This window comes from Rutilus rutilus (assembly GCF_951802725.1).
Source record: "Rutilus rutilus genome assembly, chromosome: 22".
In the NCBI taxonomy this organism is placed as follows: Eukaryota; Metazoa; Chordata; class Actinopteri; order Cypriniformes; family Leuciscidae; genus Rutilus; species Rutilus rutilus.
The window spans coordinates 30,573,324-30,593,289 of record NC_140227.1 but is presented as its reverse complement, the minus strand read 5'-3'; the positions used below and the strand labels follow the sequence as shown (position 1 = coordinate 30,593,289).

The following is a 19,966-nucleotide window of genomic DNA, read 5'->3' as shown; positions in this document are numbered from 1 at the left end:
TCGAGCAGAATTAGCCAGCGCATCGGCCGCTATTATTATTAATACAATCTCCATCTTCAATTTTCTATATTCATTTGTATTACACTTTTCTATATAAGAACCCCAAGTTTATTTGGGGTTTTTTTTTTTTTTTTACTAATGTCTGTCCCATTTAGTAGACTATTAGTTCATGGTTCATGGATTTTACCACAGAAGAATCACTTATCAAGGGTTATTGAACTTTTTTACCTCTTTATATCTTTTGCCATAATGATGAAATAATGAATTGATTGAAACAAAATCACAGTTCACCATCTTATGGAAAATCATGGAAAGACAAAAACATTTGCTAGAATATTTACACAAAAGAACGCTTTAAAGGTTTTTATTTTTCAGTTTTGCATAAATGGAAACACTGATGTCTCTAGAAAGTTCTGTGGACGTTATAACAGTTCTACACATGGCAATGACAGTACAGAGAAAAGCAATATCATACCTGCATAACCACATACAAACATTTATTCTGAAATGAAAACAAAAGTCTCAACAGTTGTAGGATTATAAAATGTAAAAAAAAAAAAAAAAATGTATGTTTCATATTGTTAAAGTTTAATAATGTGGTTTTGTGGATTTATCATCAACAACACTATTCTGCTTCTTTTTTTTTTTTTTTTTCAGGTTTCTGTTTTTGTGGTTCTGTATATAATTGCGCATGCAAATGTTCAAAATATCAAAAGTTAATTCATATCTAAATGAATGTAACAGACGCTTCTGAACCCAGAAGAGATACACTCATTCTTGGACCAATTGAGAATCCAGTTCCCAGGAATTTGGCCTCCACCCCATTCACACCAACAGATGCACCCGTATCGACTCCAAGTCCCAGTTTCGCACGAACTGGACCGGCTTTAGCCGATGCGCTGGCTAATTCTGCCCGAGCCATTGCACCGGCCTTAATCGCACTGGCTTCAGCTCCAGCCGAGGCGTTGGGACCTCTGGCTTCGGCCTCGAATATACTGCGTTCAGCTCGAGCTCGTCCAACTCCTGCTTCTGCATAGACTCCAGCCTTGGGAATCCTCTTTCCTGGTTTGTCTTCAGAAGCGTTTGCATATTTTCCAGCTCGAGCGTAGGTGCTTTCTGTATAGGCATCTCCTGGTCTGTCATATGTGTCGATCATGCCTATGGCGCTGCCTAAATCAGCATTAACTGATGCTATTTAGACACATAATATGTACACATATACCATCGTTAGAAAATGAAACATTTTAGAAGTAGTGGGAGAGCGGGGCACAAACTAACACTTTTTGACTTTCTCAGTTTGGGTAAATTCACTTGGGGTTCAGATTATTCATTTTTTCCCCACATTAATTTCAAACATGTCTAGTACAATTATGTTTGTTTTGTTTCATTAATACAGTGTATAATTTTTTTCTTGATTTCCCCCGAAAGAATGAAAGTGACGTGACAACATGCCCCATGGTGCACATATACTAATAATAAAAAATACAAGACAAACTAAAATATTTGCTCAATTATATATAATTATTAACTTTTTCATATAAAATAATGGCATTTTTTAATAATTAAAAATAAATAATTTTTTTAGTTTGACAGCAAACACACTGCAAAACACAGCTATACATAGTTCAAAACATGAACATTGACTCTCAGTCTTAATTCACATTTTTCTCATGGTTTCTCAATAGAATTCATTAAAGTATACAATACCCCGCTCACCCTAAATATAAAATACATACATTAACAAATAACACTTAGGCTAAATGTAGTTTTTTAAATTTTAGTAAATAAAGACCAACTATTAAAAAGCACTTACCATCTAAACATCGGTTTCCAGGCATTTTTAGTGTCAGAAGTTCTCAGGGCTTTGATGGTCTGGAGACGTGAAGTTCAATTAATTAAGTAAAAATTTACTGAAGAATAGTTTGCAGTTAAATTGGTAGAGCCAGCGCCAAAGTCTCACGAGGAGGTCGCAAGCTAACTCTACCTTACACAGAAATCATACACCAATTATACCATTTCCAAGGACATACATTCCATAAACATTCACTTCTGATTGGCTAAGAGAACATTAAGTCTAAACAAATAATCGACAACAGATAGATAGGTAGGCATATCGTCGTTAATCAGGACCGTTGTCGCCCGACTTCCGAGATGTACGTTCGAAGTGACCTCTTCTCGGGTCTGAGAATGTTGTCTCCAAATCCATAAATCGCATATCACAGGGTTCAGAACCTGCAAAGAATGTCAGACGCACACACACAACACTAACTAACCACAGTCCTTTCAAGGCTAAAGAAGGCCTGTGGTCATTATCTAAAAAGCAGCACACCATAACAGACTGATAACACGTTTCACTCCTTAGGGAAAAAGGAACGACAGTGATCCTTTTTACTCCCTAGAAAAGCACATGATGAAATGCACTCAACAAACATCAGTTTACACTACGTATACATTGACCTTTAACTTATGCAGGCTGACTAAGAAAGTTGGGCACGCAACATCTGGTTGCAGAGTCCTTTAAATCACTCTCTAAATCCCAAGAGAGCTATCCTCAAAAAGCCCCCTGGCTGTGAACACAACCCAAGGGCACACTTGGAATGCACATACAAGAGAACGGTTAAACACTCACAAAGATTATATGAATACATGGATATACTTGATTATTGAACTTGTAATAAGAATAAAGTAATCATTTAAAAGGATATAAATGTTTTACATTGAAGAGACGGATTCTGACCCTGACCCCTCAACATATACAAAAGTAATTAATAGCCTATTAGAATATAACACAGCTCTTTTGAAAACTATTACTAATTTTATAGTCATCGTTAAAATATATATCCCTTTTAGGGATGGTTAAACTAGACTTGTACTTTTGGACACTCCAACAAAGGGAACATGATGTCAAGCTCAAGGAATTCTGTTTTAATGAATAACAGGACATAAAGATAACTCCATATAGTGAGTTCAAAGATATCCAGGGCAAAACCCACCGCACTTTCAGTTGGAGCCTATATTAGGACGGAGCAGCGGACCTGATTGAGACACCGCTCCACCCGCGACCATCAAAACCCTGAGATCTTCTGACACTCAGAAATGTCCGGAAACCAAGGTTTAACCTACAATGGAGATGAAGAAGAATATAGTACCGGTAAGTGCTTTTTAATAATTGGTCTTTATTCACTAAAATTGGAAGAAGAAGAAAATACATTTAAGTGTTATTTGTTAATTTATTTATTTTGTTGGTGTATGTACTTCTAAAATGTTTAATTTTCTATCTGTGGTATATGTGTAAATATTATCTCTGTCTGAATATTCCCAAACACTCTGACAATGCAATCTCTGTATGGAATAGTTCATTGTTGTCATTTATATTTTTTAATTAAACAAAAAATATATTGAGTTAAAATAAAATGTATTATAATAATAATAATAATACATTTTATTTAAAGGCGCCTTTCATGGCACTCAAGGACACCTTACAAAATTCATAAAAAAGACATTAAACAATCAAACCAGTACAGCAAAAACATTAAATCACATAAAAGCCTACCTAAACACATACGTTTTAAGACGAGATTTAAAAACTGAGAGACTAGAACTCTAGAACTCTGAGACTAGAATTATGTAATATATAGCATTACTAACATATGAAGATGCAGACGATCACTTCCTTTCTTTTAAGAGTTCTTTTGAACAATTAGTGCTGTTGTGTGAAGGATTGAAGGCAAACCAAATCTCAGACAAATACAGAACTTACAGCTTGCAGGAGAAAAAACAACTTGTCACATTCACAATGTTCTAGTATTCAGTGTGAAATAGCATAAATTCATATAAACATGTTTTTTTTTTCACTAAATGTCTGTATCTATTTGCACTGCACTAACGCGCTTTTTTTATTTGCAGATCATGATATAATTTATAGAGACAATAATTTGATTATTTCAAGTGACATAAATAAGAAATTATTCAAACCGGAAGCCTGGAAATGCAAAAAGGTTAATACAAAAAAGCCAAATGTAAAACCTGCATCAGTTAATGCTGGTTTAGGCAGCGCCACAGACATGATCGACACATATGACAGACCAGGAGATGCCTATACACAAAGCACCTACGCTGGAGCTGGAACATATGCAGACCCTGTTGAAGACAAACCAGGAAAGAGGATTCCCAAGGCTGGAGTCTATGCAGAAGCAGGAGTTGGACGAGCTCGATCTGAACGCAGTGTATTCGAGGCCGAAGCCAAAGGTCCCAACGCCTCGGCTGGAGCTGAAGCCAGTGTGGTTGAAGTCGGAGCAATGGCTCGGGCAGAGATAGCCAGCGTATCAGCTAAAGCCGGTCCAGTTCGTGCGAAACTGGCACTTGGAGCCGATACGGGAGTATCTGTTGGTGTGAATGGGTTTGAGGCCAAAGTCCTGGGAACTGGATTCTCAATTGGTCCAAAAACCAGTATATCTTTTCTGGGTTCAGAAGTGTCTTGTAAAGTCCTGTAGTCACACAGATCTTAATTAAATGTGAACATTTTCATGTACAATTATATACGGAACCACAAAAACAGAAACCTGAAAAAATAAATCCTTTTTAAAAAAGAAGCAGAATAGTGTTGTTGAAGAGCTATAAATCCACATTACTAAACTTTAACAATATGGAAACATAATTATTATTATTTTTTTACATTTTAAAATCCTACAACTGTTGAGACTTTTGTTTTCAACTCTAGCAACTCTAGTCTAGTTGCTCAAAAGAGTATTGCTTATGACCAAGTAAGGGTCTGTAATGGAAAAAATTTGATTTCCATTGATCTTCAACGTATATTGCAACATAATGTGTCACATGTCTATATTGTGGAATGTGAACAGGATACATGTATGTTTGTGCACCTGGCGTAAGCAAGACACACACAGTAAGGCAAATGGTTAAGAACCTTTAACTCTTTGGGTATGGAAGATAATTTAGCCAAGGGGGGTTAGAGGGGTCATTCTATTCTAAATCAGCTAGATGTGGCTGGGTGAGTGGAAAACTACAGAGAAAAGACCTTGAAGAAGGAGTATAAGAAGGGAGTTTCCTGGGCTGGGTGTCAGGTCTTGCTCACGTCACGGGGTAGCTGCTGTTATTTTGTGACTAAGCCTCATGGAAGACAATAAATATCTTTTAAAATACAATTTGATTCTTGGTGTCTCTTATGCAGTGATGATGATTGTTTAATGATTGTTTTTTGCCACAACAGGTCACTTGCTTGCTTATTACTTACTTGGTTACTTATAGGTTTATTATTTGAAGATATATTTTATATTTAGAATTTATATCACACCAGATATTTACAATAGATAGTTTTAAATGTTACATTTACAATGTTTAGATATCGGTGGAAATCATACAAGTAAAAAACTAGAGCAACAATTCAAACTACATTACAACAAATGCGTGTGACATTCAGGCGCTCAGAATAGAGGCAAATGAGTAAGTGCATCATAAACCTGTCTTTCAAACCAGAATATCAGGTCTAATCATGTGGTGATAAAAGAGGAATGGTTATGGTTGTAAGGACTGATTTTCCTGCTAAGACCAAACTCCCCTGCAATAAAGCCATAAAATGCACCCTGGACAGAAGATAGCAAAGACAGAGCACAGGACAGATCTGTCCCTTATTTCTGCATCCCCCTCTCCCTCCCAGAGGTGGAAAGAGTACTGAAAATTTGTACTCAAGTACAAGTACCGTTACATTGCTGAAATAATACTCAATTACAAGTAAAAGTACTGGTGTCAAAAAAGTAATTAAGTAAAAGTACAAATTACTCTTCTCAAAAACTACTCAGAGTAGTTACTAATTACTTTTTAGCTGGCGATAGTTAATGCATTACCAATAAAAATATTCAACAAAATCATAGATTCATGTAGAAAATACTCAAAATAGCTACTTTTAACACGTTTTTACCTTATTGTCAAAGGACATTAATTAGTGGATACTGGAATTTCTAACTTCAATATGACACCTTGAAATATGTCAATATTCAGTAGGCCTAGCCTATAATTTTTAATACCATCGGGAAAACTACTACATACTAAATATTTTAATATCTACATTTTTGTCCATCCATTTTGTCAAGGCAATCATTATTTTCAAGCATTGAAAAGCACAACACTCATTGTAACAGTAATCTATTTGAATGGAAAAGTTTAATTCAAGTCTTCTAAAGAGACACGTCCACTTTATAAGGTGAGATTTTAATTTAGGCTTTTGTTTACATATTTAAACATTGATCAATAACCATTACAATAATCTAATATTTACTCACTCAGTGTATTAATTTGTCTTTACAATAGGGTAACGTGAACTGTTGCAATAGCTCACACACAGCACAAGGAAGCTTGATTTCAATTCAAACTGAATTTAATTTGCAAAAAGACTAGATTTTTCATAACTTTTGACAGCGTTTAATTCAAGAGCATGGAGAGATTGGAGCTGGACGTCATTTGAGTCTGCAGTGAGAACCACTTGGAGAGATTCGCGATTGCACATGATATGACACACAGTCCGAGAGCGCACACTCAATATCCGAGTCCAGTTCATTCGTATATTTGCGATTACATGAATGTGCCCTCGCGTTATAATATTGTTCGTGACATTTGCCATTAAAATATGCCATAGAAACTTGCAGGTATTAATAAAATTATATTAATGCGTAATAGGCCTACCTGCAATCCCGCGCTGAGAGGAGGCGGGTGTGTCAAACTCGCTGTCGTTGAGATGAGAGAATGAGAACGCGCAGCTGGTAAAATATAGATATTTTGACAGTACTACTATGTAGTTTGTTGTTCCAAACTTTCAGTCCAGCCATTAATCACTCCTATAGGAGCTCCTCGCCTCCTTCATGATCAGCTCTTCAAAACCTGCTGCGACTGCGGCGGCTTTCATTCAGTCCAAATATCAGGGGTTTTATTGGTCCGTTTACGATCGAATATTTTTATTGGCTACCGAAATGCCATTCAAAGATTTGAATATCAATTCAAATTGTACTCAGTAACGAAATGTGATTTTACAAGTAGCGAAGTAGATTACTTAGCTTAATATGTACTTGAGTACAAGTAAAATTACAGATTTAAAAATATACTCAAAAAAGTACAAGTAGCCTACCCAAAAAAACTACTTAATTACAGTAACGTGAGTAGTTGTAATTCGTTACTTCCACCTCTGCTCCCTCCTCCCTTCCTCTTCTCGTGACTAAAGTCACTAAAAGGTCACTAAGAATGTCTTTATATGGATCTTGTGAATCTATTGTTTTTCCTTTTCATGTTTGGTATCATTTTAAAGCTGGGTAGGTAAGAATGGTCTAAAAAACTTATTTTTCAAATTTGTTTAAACTTTACGTATATCAATACATAATTAAAATGTAAGTATTCTGAAAAAGAAAGTATAAAAATCGAGTGTATGTAGACCTCTAACGACTGTTTTAAAGACAGCTCATTATTTCCATTCAGTCCACCCTCTCCCTTCTGGGGTCCTTCCAAAGCCACGCCCCCAAAACACATGAACGCGCGACTCCGACAGCTGAGCTGGAAGACGCATTATTTACCTGAGACGAGCGGAGAGGAAGGAGCGCAGTGCATGTAGAATCATGTCAGAATCACATGTAATAAAAAAATCTAACTTTATCATTATGAATATAAACAAATAAGATGTATTTTAGTAGCCTACTCACTATCACGCTATCATATCGATATTGGTAAATTTTAAAATATATATTTTTTGATTCGCTAACGAGCTAGTTATAACTATAAGGCAAAGCTAAAAACAGGTTGCATTGATACACGTTTTTCCATTTCCATTAGTTGCACTGTGATGAAGATGAATTTCGTGTAAGATTCATAACATATAACGTTAGGCCTACTAGCTGTTAAACATGTATTTTGTTATGTAAAGTTCCCCCCACAGCGGAGCCTGCCGTGAACGCGCAGGCTAGTAAACATGCAGGGTCACCGATGACGATGGATAAGGTCGCTAGATATAAGGTTAGCAGGTTTCAATTGTTGCTTTGCACAGTGCGTGACATTTTATCTGTATGTTATGCGGCTAGAGTTTTAACACTCGTCAATGGGCTCCGACGGGCTTGTTTATCGTCATCGGTCTTTTTCCGTTTACCTGTCTTTGTTGTATGAGCAGGTTCCACTCGAGAAATTGGCAGTTTTGGTTGTTTGTCCGCGCAAGGTTTTGCACAGCTGCTCGGCACACGGGCAATCTTGATTTTGAATGACGGTACATGCTGTGCAAGAGAGGGGCGATCAGCGCGTACGCGAACTTGATTGACACTGCTAAGACACTCCTCCTGGCTCTGAAGGCATCTGATTGGTTCTTTACATTCGCACCGAATGGCAGTGATTGGTCAGAGTTTTTACTGTCCTGCAGCTGCTACAGAGGTCTGATTGTTTTCATTCCTTTTTCTGAACACATAATGTATTGACTACTCTCAGGATGGAAGGACCATTTCACCCAGTATAAAAAAAAGTGTTTCTGAACAGGATTACCTACTATAGCTTTAAGTGTCTCAGTGCGATTGGTAAAATTGTCTTAATTTCATTGCAGTCATTGGTTTAATGAGAAAGATTGAGAATCCTGTTTTCCTCTCTGGGTGATGTCTCTTCAAGATATCTCCCGAAACCAGGTGCTCCCCCCTGGGGTGCATGAATTGAGCCAAAAATATTGATACAACCCTTTTGTTCTGGTCTGGGTATTGAATGCTAGTTGACATAGCAGTCTGTGGGACCCTTTAACCAGGATCATCCCCCATACAGAGCTGTTTCAGTGTTCGCCTGTTGGAAAACACTCACACGCCACTGTGTGTCTCCGTCAGGAATGCATTGCTTACTTTTAGAGTCACCTTTGAGTAATTGATGTCATGTATTTATTATTTAGGAATTAGCTTTTAATCACTTGTGTAACTGGCATGATACATTTTACCTGACAAATAAATGTTACATCTTGATTTATTCTGCAATTTTCAGAAATCATCATTTACTAGATTAAAGTGCAGTCTGGTGTTTCCGCAAATCTCTGTCCAGGATAGATCAAACCGAAGGCACTATGAATGGAGCATGGGGCACATCATTGAGGAGACCTTCCAGACTATCACTGATTTAGCAGTTGCAAACTTGTAACTATTAAAAAAAATGACACCTTTGTTATGAGTCGCTTAGGATAAAATAAAATCCATGAACCATGAACTAATAGCCTAAATGGGGCAGACATTAGTAGTAAAAAAAATGCACAAATAAACTAACATATCAGTTATATAAGAATAAGTCTGACTCAAGGAAATGTTTTGGGTTTCTTATAGAGAAAAAATTAAAACAAATAGATGAATATAGAAAATTGAAGATGGGAGACTGTAACTCTAGTCTAGTTGCTCAAAAGAGTATTGCTTATGACCAAGGAAGGGTCACATTTGCTTACTTATTTTTTTAGGTTTATTATTTGAAGATATATTTTATTTTTAGAATTTATATCACACCAGATATTTACAATAGATAGTTTTAAATGTTATATTTACAATGTTTAGATTAATATTTACATTTAAATGTTGGCTGACAAGTGCCTCAAAAATATCCACAACCTTGTAAATAATAGTAATACTAGTAATATTAATAATAATAGCGGCTTTTGCACTTTCAATGTTTGGGCCCAAATGATATAGCAGCAAAAAACCTGCCATATGCCGTATAGGCCTCTCTCTGCTCATGAGACATTTGATATCTGACATTATAAATATCTGAAACTGAACTTCAGTCATTCCAAAATAAAAGTCACAGAAGAGCAGCGTCGACTCTCTGCGTCATTTGAAAAGAAACAGTTAATAAAAAAATGAAAAAAAGAAGAAAAGAGCACACACAAACCTTATTCTATTATGGAATTGTATTGGAATGGTAAAGAGTGTTGGTCGTGACAGGAGAGCCTCCACTCAAGGAGACAATATGATGAACACGTCTAAGAATGTTCCACATATGGTTGAAAATACCCTCATTTGCCTAGAAAGATAACATTCTGGAGTCAAGACTATAATGGAGAAAGGATGCCCTCCCTTCACTGTCACACTATATAATCACTCTGTGTGACTGTACGACTGCTGGCCTTTTCTTGCAAGAAAATAAACCACATTAAAGACTATTGGAAATGTTTGTCTTTTATTCAGTGATAGAATTTTGTTTGCCACCACTCCTCCCTGAAGGCTCTCGAGGCGACGGTGAAGCGACTCAAATTTGGCCTTACTCGTAGCCCAGCCTCCCTCATAGTCATACCATGGACATTGACATGGGCAACTAGAGTGCTTGAATTTCATCTGAGACTGCTTGTCTTCTTGCCCTTCCTCCTCCTCCTCCTCCTCCTCCTTCTTATCCCTCCTCGTTCTCTTCCTTCAAAGGCTTTCTGGATCCATTATTCTAAAACGCAATAAACTGATCTGGGCCCTTTTATCTAGGCTATCTATTGAAGGATCTGATTGATGTGTGTTCAATTTTGACTCTTAGTGTTTCCACCTGCATGCACTGCAAACCGGAATATGATATCATGCTCTAGAAAATTCAGTTTAAAAAAATTACAGGACAGCCTAACAATTATTGGATGTAGTTTGTTTTTTGTACTGCTTCCGTCTATTACATTTTTTTTTATAAAGTTCTAAGTGCCAGTAACTCCATAGTGATTTCAAAACTCATCACATTTTCACTTTCAGTTGGAGCCACTGATATGACATCATGAGCTATCAGTCATTATCAGTGGTTTGGAGCCTATATAAGGACGGAGCAGCGGATCTGATCGAGACACCGCTCCACCCGAGACCATCAAAGCCCTGAGAACTTCTGACACTAAACATGTCTGGAAACCGACGAGGAGATGAAAAAGAACATGGTAAGACAGTGCTTTTTAATAGTTGGTTTTTTATTTACTAGAATTTAAAACAAAACTACATTTAGCCTAATTGTTATTGTTAATGTATGTAAAAATGTGAATAAAGACTGAGTCAATTTTCAGAAATTATTATTATGTTTTGAACTATGCTGTATAGCATGTGTTTTGCGGTGTTTGTTGTCAAACTAAAAAATTACTTTATTTTTTATTAGTAAAAAATGCCATTATTTTATATGAAAAAGTTAATAATTGTATTTAATTGCCAAAATATTTTAGTATGTCTTTTATTTTTTTATTATATCAGATAACATTATAATCTGTCGGTCCTGTTACAGTGGGCAGCACCCATGTTGTCACATTTCACTTTCATTCTTTCGGGGGAAATCAAGAAAAAATTATACACTGTATTAATGAAACAAAACCCACATAATTGTACTAGACGTGTGAAATTAATGTGGGGAATTAATGTAGGTTGTGCCCCGCTCTCCCACTACTTCTAAAATATTTCATTTTCTAACGATGGTATATGTGTACATATTATGTGTCTGAATATTCCCAAACACTATGACAATTATGGAAGTTCATTGTTGTCACATTTAAAATAAATAAATAAATAAATATAAAATAGATATATAGAAATATAGTATTACTAACATATTATGAAGATGCAGAAGATCACTTCCTTTCATTTGAACAGTTAGTGCTGTTGTGTGAAGGATTGTAGGCAAACCAAATCTCAGACTAAATCACACCAAATACAGAACTTACAGCTTGCAGGAGTAAAACCAACTTGATACATTCAAAATGTTCTAATATTCAGTGTGAAATAGCATAAATTCATATAAACCTTTTTTTCTTCTAAATTTCTGTATCTATTTGCACTGCACTAACACTCATCTGTTTTATTTGCAGATGAACAACGTGATATTCTTTATACAAAAAGTAATTTGACTATTTCAAGTGACATAAATAAGAAATTATACAAACCGGAAACAAAAAAGCCAAATGTAAAACTCGCATTTCTTTCTGATTTAGGCGAAGACATGAGTGACACAATTGACAGACCAGGAAATGCCTATACAGAAGGCACCAACCCTCGAGCTGGAACATATGGAGGAAACGGTCTTTCCAAGGCTGGAGCCTATGCAAAAACAGGAGTTGGACGAGCTCGAGCTGAATACAGTGTATTCGGGGCTGAAGCCAAAGGTCCCAACGCTGCAGCTGGAGCTGAAGTCGGTGAGGATGGAGTCGGAGCAATGGCTCGGGCAGAGATAGCCAGCGTATCAGCTAAAGCCGGTCCACTTGGTGTGAAAGTGGGACTTGGAGTCGATACGGGATTCTCTGTTGGTGATAATGGGTTGGAGGCCAAAGTCCTGGGAACTGGATTCTCAATTGGTCCAAAAACCAGTGTATCTGTTCTGGGTTCAGAAGTGTCTTGTGCAGTCATGTAGATACTAATTAACTTTTAATATTTTGAACATTTGCATGCACAATTATATACAGAACCACAAAAACAGAAACCTGAAAAAATAAGACTTAAAAGAAAAGCAGAATATTGTTGATGAGCTATAAATCCACAGTATTAAACTTTAACAATATGGAAACATAAAATGTTTTTATTTTATATATTTTTTTTATAATCCTACAACTGTTTTTGCTTTTGTTTTCATTTCAGAATAAATGTGTGTATGTGGTTATGCAGGTATGATATTGCTTTTCTCTGTACTGTCATTGCCATGTGTAGAACTGTTATAATGTCCACAGAACTTTCTAGAGACATCAATGTTTCCATTTATGCAAAACTGAAAAATAAAAACTTTTGAAGCGTTCTTTTGTGTAAATATTCTAGCAAATGTTTTTGTCTTTCCATGATTTTGCATAAGATGGTGAACTGTGATTTTGTTTCAATCAATGAATTATTTCATCATTATGGCAAAAGATATAAAGAGGTAAAAAAGTTCAATAACCCTTGATAAGTGATTCTTCTGTGGTAAAATCCATGAACCATGAACTAATAGCCTAAATGGGGCAGACATTAGCAGTAAAAAAAAACACACAAATAAACTAACACATCAATTATATAAGAATAAGTCTGACTCAAGGAAATGTTTTGGGGTTCTTAGAGAAAAATGTAATAGAAATAGATGAATATAGAAAATTGAAGATGGAGACTGTAACTCTAGTCTAGTTGCTCAAAAGAGTATTGCTTATGACCAAATAAGGGTCACATTTGCTTACTTATTTTTTTTAGGTTTATTATTTGAAGATATATTTTATATTTAGAAGTTATATCACACCAGATATTTACAATAGATAGTTTTAAATGTTACATTTACATTCACTCAAAAAAATAACTCTTTTAATGAACATAAAAAAATCATGGAAAGGATTTCCACATGATTAACTTGCTTTATTTCAGCATTATGCAATTCTGTTATTCCAATTTAATGTACTTACGTTGGGTCAACCTAATTTATTAAGGTTGATTCAACTTATTTACTATGGTTGGACACAGCTTAATTTAATAGTGTCATCCCAACTAATTTACTTAATTTGCATTCAACTTATGTGTTTGTTATTTTTATTCATCCAACAATATTTCATTTATTTTAGTGACACATAATTAAATGATGGACTATAGCTAGCTATTTGTTAGCAGTAGCACATATTAGCATCTTAAATGCTAAGATTTACATGCTCCTTTAATCAAAACAGTTAAAAGTAACTAAATCAGTCCACAGCCAAACAAAATGCTCCACACTTCTCCACAATGGTAACCCACTGTAATTTAAATGGTTCTAATAATTCCAATGTAATTGAACATTAAACACAATTACACACTATCCCCTTTTCTAATTTTCTCAAAAAAAAAACACATAAAATAACACTTAATTTTAACATTTATTCTCTCTTAATTCAACCATATGCAAAGCATTCTGGGAACTAACAAGCACTGCCCAGTTTCAGTTAATGCAACAGAAATCAATCATGTAATCCAACACAAACGGATTAAGTAAACTTAAATTTTACATATTAAGCAGATTGAACACAATCAAATTAATTTAGGGCAAAATGGCAGTTGGCGTCGCACAATACTGTAACCCTCTGGATGTAAGAATTTTTTTACTTAACATAAATGGTTTGTGTTTAGACAACACGTTAGGATTTTGTACTGTTAAATTGAGACATAATTACGTGGACCTTAATAGAAAAAAACGTTTCAAGTAAACAAACACAATTATTATAAGTAAACTAAATATAAATATATTATGTAAAGTGCACAACCTTTCTAGTTCATTTTTTTGAGTGTTGTTTAGATTTATATTTACATTTAAATGTTCCACTAATGGCTGACAAGTGCCTCAAAAACATCCACAACCTTGTAAATAATAATAATACTAGTAATATTAAAGGGGTGGTATAATGCCTTTTCACAACTAGAGATCAATTTCAATGTGAAGAGGTTGCAATTAATGTAAAATTGGAGGGCCTTGCATTATGAATTACTCTGTCTACAACCATGAAATTTAACTTATGTGTTCTTTATAATCCACCTTCACACAGTGTGAACTTTTATAATGAATTTAAGAGTCTTCTTTCAAATATGGATTGCTCTGAAAGCATAACCTACTGGGTGACTTTAATATAAACTGGCTGGAAAAAAGTAGTAAAATTAAATTAAAAGTTCTAGTAGATAAATTTAAATATAAACAGCTCATAGACAAACCTACCAGAGTCACTAGAAGTAGTAAAACGCTGATTGATTTGATTCTTACAAATAGGCCTGAAAGAATAACAAAAACCTATAACCTCATTACTGGGCTCTCGGATCATAATATGACCTTAATTGTTAGGAAACTGGGTAAAAAACGATTGACTTATTATAACCAAGAAACAAAAATACAGAAAATAGGAATTCCAAAAGCAAAACAAAATAACTTTGAAGAAGAACTGAACCAAATAAACTGGGATAATGTTACGCAAGAGTCCAATGTGAACCAAAGTGCTAATATCTTTGTCACTACACTGAGTAATACGATAAAAAAGTTTACTAAAACATGGACAAGTAAACCAAAAAAACATTCCCTCCCATGGTTTAATGGAGATATTTGGCACATTATGAAAAAACGTGACACTGCACGTAAAAAGTCTATGAAAACTAGAAACGGCACAGATCATCTAATTTATACTACACTTAGAAATCAAGTCATAAGCAATCTGCGTGAAGCCAAAACCAACTTTTTTACTAAAAAGATAGAAGAGGCTAATGGAAGTAGTTATAAATTGTGGCAACACATAAACTACTTAACCAACCCTGCAAAGAAAAAGCACACTATGATAGATTCCATCAAAGTGGATGGCACTCTTGTTAATAACAATGAGTCAATGGCAAATGTTTTTAATAATTTTTTTATAGACTCTGTACATGAACTAGCAAACAAATTTAAAAACAAGGTGACATGTGTTGAAGATGTTAATTTAGCTAACACAGGCCTTTTTAAAATCCAAGAAGTCTCTTCTGATAAAGTTAAAAAGATAATTACGAACATAAACAACTCCGCGGCAAAAGACATCCATAACTTAAGTATGATCTTGATTAAAAAACATCAGGACAGTCTGCTACAACCAATTACATATTTAGTTAATCTTTCAATTCGGTCAAGTACATTTCCACAGTGCTGGAAGCCCGCTGTAATAACACCAATCCACAAGTCAGGGAAAAAGGACACACCCAACAATTACAGGCCTATTGCAATTCTACCTGTTGTGTCTAAAATCCTGGAGAAGGTAATTGACCCTTCGCTAAGCCCCGCCCTCCTTAGTTACTGTTGCTACGCCTGTCAAGCTTTTGCACCTGGCACGTCTATTACAGTATGTATGCACCGGTGTCAGACATTCCCAAGGAGATAATTAGTCATTTTTGGCGAACAGGTGAAAATCTGAGAGAGCAAGACAAAAGGGACTGCAGTATGCATTCGAGGGATATATCCACGACATATGCAAACGATTAGAGAATAATTTCATCAAAATTGAAGCTAAAGCCTAGATCGTTAGGTCCCAGCGCAAGCAGCAGCGCCTCATACGCTGACCGTTCAAATGGGAAACACACAAATTGAGGAACAGCTATGTGCATGCACAGCAGGGTGGGTGAAATTTGAAAATATTCTAATATTTATAAATCAAACAGCTTATCCATAAGTATTGTGGAATAAACACAAGACATTAGCCTGACCCAGAGCCATAGAGAGAAAGAGTTGCGACACTCTTTGATGTCGCCGCTATGGCTGTCACGTGGTTCATGTAAGCCCCAATAGTTCCAAAACATACGCTGGCTGTCATGTTCTTCTATGGGACAGACAGCAGCGATTGCATTATTGAACGGTAAATATAAAATAAAACACACCCCAAGTACTTTTTCCGCTGTTATTGCATTTTGTTAATGTCAGTTTTGCATTTGGAGACAAGTTTTAGGCTATATTTTTGGAGGGAAAAGCTAGTGTTCATGTTCGCATGGGTAGTAGCACTGGCTTTAGCGGCTCTAACTTAACTTTTCCATATCATTCATCTGATGATGGACGTCTCATGATATTTATTTTAGCACAACTGGGCTGTATTAGGCTATTGATTCCCGTGATTTTGCTTATAAATTTTGATCCAGCCATTAGCCTACCTTCGTGATCACGCAAAGAGGTCTGCGGTGGCGGTCCGTTCAGAGTTCGCTTAAGCTAGCTCACTTCTTCTGATGAAAGTGGCCACCCCAGGACCACAACGTGAAACATTATCATGTTAAGACTAAGAATATTATTTTAATATTAAGCCATACACATTATCAAAACTATAACAGATTAAAAACGAATTTAAGCATTGATGATACAAATGAAGGTTTTCAAATAAACTATTTTTATTAAACAATGACAGACAACAAAAATGTGTGCTTGTGTGAACAAGAAAAGCAAAAATCAGGGGCAGGTGATCCATGAAACAGACAGGACTGGTGATGGCCATAACAATCCTAGAGGTCCAGCATTGTTCTCACAAGCCACCTCACTCAAGACAATAAAACATAATGAAAAGTTAGTATATCCCAAAAAATTAAATTAAATAAAAGTTGCTATAAAGGTGGCAGCGATTCATTACCGAACTCTTAACTGACGAAGTCGCGCTAGCTAACTAGCTATGTTAGCAGGCAGTGCTTGAAAATTGGTTGAAACAACTAACATAAAATATAAATAATTACGCTGTGCATGTACAAATGAAGACCAGTATCGCAAAGGGCCTCTGATACAAAATAGACAGTTGACAATTCAAAAGAGGTCGATATTTCAACAACTTAACTCTGGAACAACTCGACACGCAGCAATGTAAGTGAATGGGGTCCAACGCCAAAATGACAGTGTTTGGAACTATTCCGCTCTTCATATCCCGGAAGTAGGCGGTTAAAAGCGCCGCCATTATTTACAACGGAGGTCTATGGGAGTGTCGCAACTCTTTCTCTCTATGGCTCTGGCCTGACCACTTTGCAATGATAACATTCTTCCGCTTATATTTTTAGCGCGCCAGGCTAACTTACAGCTCACACGTCGTGGGTCACATAAGTGACTAACGTTACTGTTATGAACTGATTAAGTTTGCATACCAACCTTTTCCTTGGAGATCTCCGGCAAGCCCCCTGATGTTCCCTCCTTTTTACTAACTACCTTTTACTTTTACTAGAACTAACACCGGGAGAGTCGCGATCGGATTGGGGTACTAGTTTAGCCGTCGATTAACAAAATGCTGAAATATATTTTTAAGTAACGTTAAGTTATGTCAGTGAGCCTCCGTCTTGCCTTTAATCACACTGCTTGATCCACGAGCTGGACAATAACTTTATTCTAGAGCTGCTATAGAGCCAAAACACTTTACTTTTAATTTCCTATTATCAATGTAAAGCTGCTTTGGAACAATCTACATTGTTAAAACCGCTATATAAATGAAGATGATGCCCGGCATTTCTCCCCTTGGGTTTTAGGTTTCGGGAAGGGAACAAAATCCACCACCCCGTCCAAACTTTTAGGATACCGGGTATCTGATTTGCACAATCCATACGCATAACGCTTGGGCATGTTTCCCTCGCTCGAAAGCTTGCCAGACCTCCAGCGCCTAGTTACGGTTGCTAAGCCACGATTGGCCAGTGGTGGTTTTCGGGCGTGGCTTAGCGAAGGGTCAATTGCAGAACAACTCATTGAACATCTTGAGTCAAACCAGCTGCTGCATCCTCAACAGTTTGGTTTTAGGCGCAAATACAGCACCGAAACAGCTAATTGTTACTTGCTAGAGAAGATCAAAGGGCCTCTAGACAAAGGGCAAGTAGTTGGTGCTGTATTTCTAGACCTAAAAAAGGCCTTTGATACTGTGGATCACAGTGTGCTAATTAACAAACTCCAGCTCTTCAAATTGTCACCTAGTTCTTTAGCATGGTTACAATCATATTTAGAGGGAAGGCAACAGTGTGTTAAGGTTAATGGGGTGATGTCAGATCTCTGCCCTAACAACATGGGGGTTCCTCAAGGATCAGTACTGGGGCCATTGTTGTTCACAATGTACATCAATGACTTCCCAGATAGCTGTAAAGGTGCCAACTGCCAGCTGTATGCAGATGATACAGTCATCCATCTATCTGCTAAAACCCCAGCTCTGGCAGCGCAGCAGTTGACACTTGCCCTAGTAGACATCTCTAAATGGTTTGAGTCATCTCACCTAACCTTAAACATGAAGAAAACTGTTGCTGTCTGTTTTTCAATTAAAACAAGACCTTCTGAGTCTGACAGCACCTTTGAAGTAAGCATAAACAATAAAAATTATTCAAGAAGTAAAAGAGACCAGATATCTGGGAATTATTCTTGACAACAACCTTAAATTTCAAAGTCAAGTCAAAAATGTTTGTAAAAAGGTCAAATCCAACTTGAATTGTTTACGTTTTATCAGGAGGGATCTGTCTCATCAGGCCGCCCTGTTATACATGCATGCAATGATTTTCTCACATCTGTCTTACTGCGTCACATCCTGGTCACAAACCTCTCCGTCCACACTCAAGCCGGCTGTTTCAGTGTACAAACAGGCAGTCAAGGTATTTGCCAGAAAACCTATGAGATCACATCACTGTGATATCATTCATAGACATAATCTTTTTACTTTTGAAAACTTTATACATTTTAGTACTCTGAAATTGGTTTTTAAATGTTTGAACAGTCATGTGTCGCCGCTGTTTTCTGCTCTCATTATTAGCCGTCAGGGCTCACTTAGACCCTCCACCAGAGCTTCAGTCAGTGGGGACTGTGTTCTTCCAAGATTTACAAAATCTTTTGGTCAGTCCAGTTTCTCTTTTAATGGATCGAGACTATGGAACTCTCTGCCCACTAACTTAAAATTGCAGACAGACATGATCAGCTTTAACAGAAGTCTGAAACAATGGCTGAAGTCAAGTCAAAGCTGCACACATGGTAATGCTTATTGAAATATATATTGATGATGTGTATTGTTTACCCTCTTAAATATTGTACTGGTTTGCATTGTGTTTTATATACTGTATTTTGTGAAATGTGTAGCCTCCTATGGACAAGTGTTGCAAATTAGCAGTTTTGCTATAACACTAAAAACAATGTATCTGGTTTGTCCAATGCAGTTGTTATGTCCATATCAAAAAAAAAAAAAAAAAAATTACACTTTTCTATATAAGAACCCCAAGTTTATTTGGGTTTTTTTTTTTTTTTTTTTTACTAATGTCTGCCCCATTTAGGCTATTAGTTCATGGTTCATGGATTTTACCACAGAAGAATCACTTATCAAGGGTTATTGAACTTTTTTACCTCTTTATATCTTTTGCCATAATGATGAAATAATGAATTGATTGAAACAAAATCACAGTTCACCATCTTATGGAAAATCATGGAAAGACAAAAACATTTGCTAGAATATTTACACAAAAGAACGCTTTAAAAGTTTTTATTTTTCATGCCTGCATAACCACATACAAACATTTATTCTGAAATGAAAACAAAAGTCTCAACAGTTGTAGGATTATAAAAT

General features: G+C 36.1%; 2 protein-coding genes across 2 annotated transcripts; one reads left to right on the top strand and one right to left on the bottom strand.

Annotated features, from left to right (window-relative positions):
- Positions 1-668: 668 nt before the first annotated feature.
- LOC311282456 (uncharacterized protein) lies at positions 669-2,314 on the bottom strand. Its single transcript, XM_084396253.1, has 2 exons — positions 1,814-2,314; positions 669-1,191 (listed from the first exon to the last, which is right to left on the bottom strand). The coding sequence occupies exons 1-2, from the start codon at positions 1,836-1,838 to the stop codon at positions 728-730; spliced, it is 489 nt and encodes a 162-aa protein (XP_084252379.1). The 5' UTR covers positions 1,839-2,314; the 3' UTR covers positions 669-727.
- Positions 2,315-3,043: 729 nt separating this feature from the next.
- LOC311282339 (uncharacterized protein) lies at positions 3,044-4,598 on the top strand. Its single transcript, XM_084396049.1, has 2 exons — positions 3,044-3,151; positions 3,907-4,598. Exons 1-2 carry the CDS (start codon positions 3,097-3,099, stop codon positions 4,491-4,493), a joined length of 642 nt encoding a protein of 213 aa, XP_084252175.1. The 5' UTR covers positions 3,044-3,096; the 3' UTR covers positions 4,494-4,598.
- Positions 4,599-19,966: the final 15,368 nt, after the last annotated feature.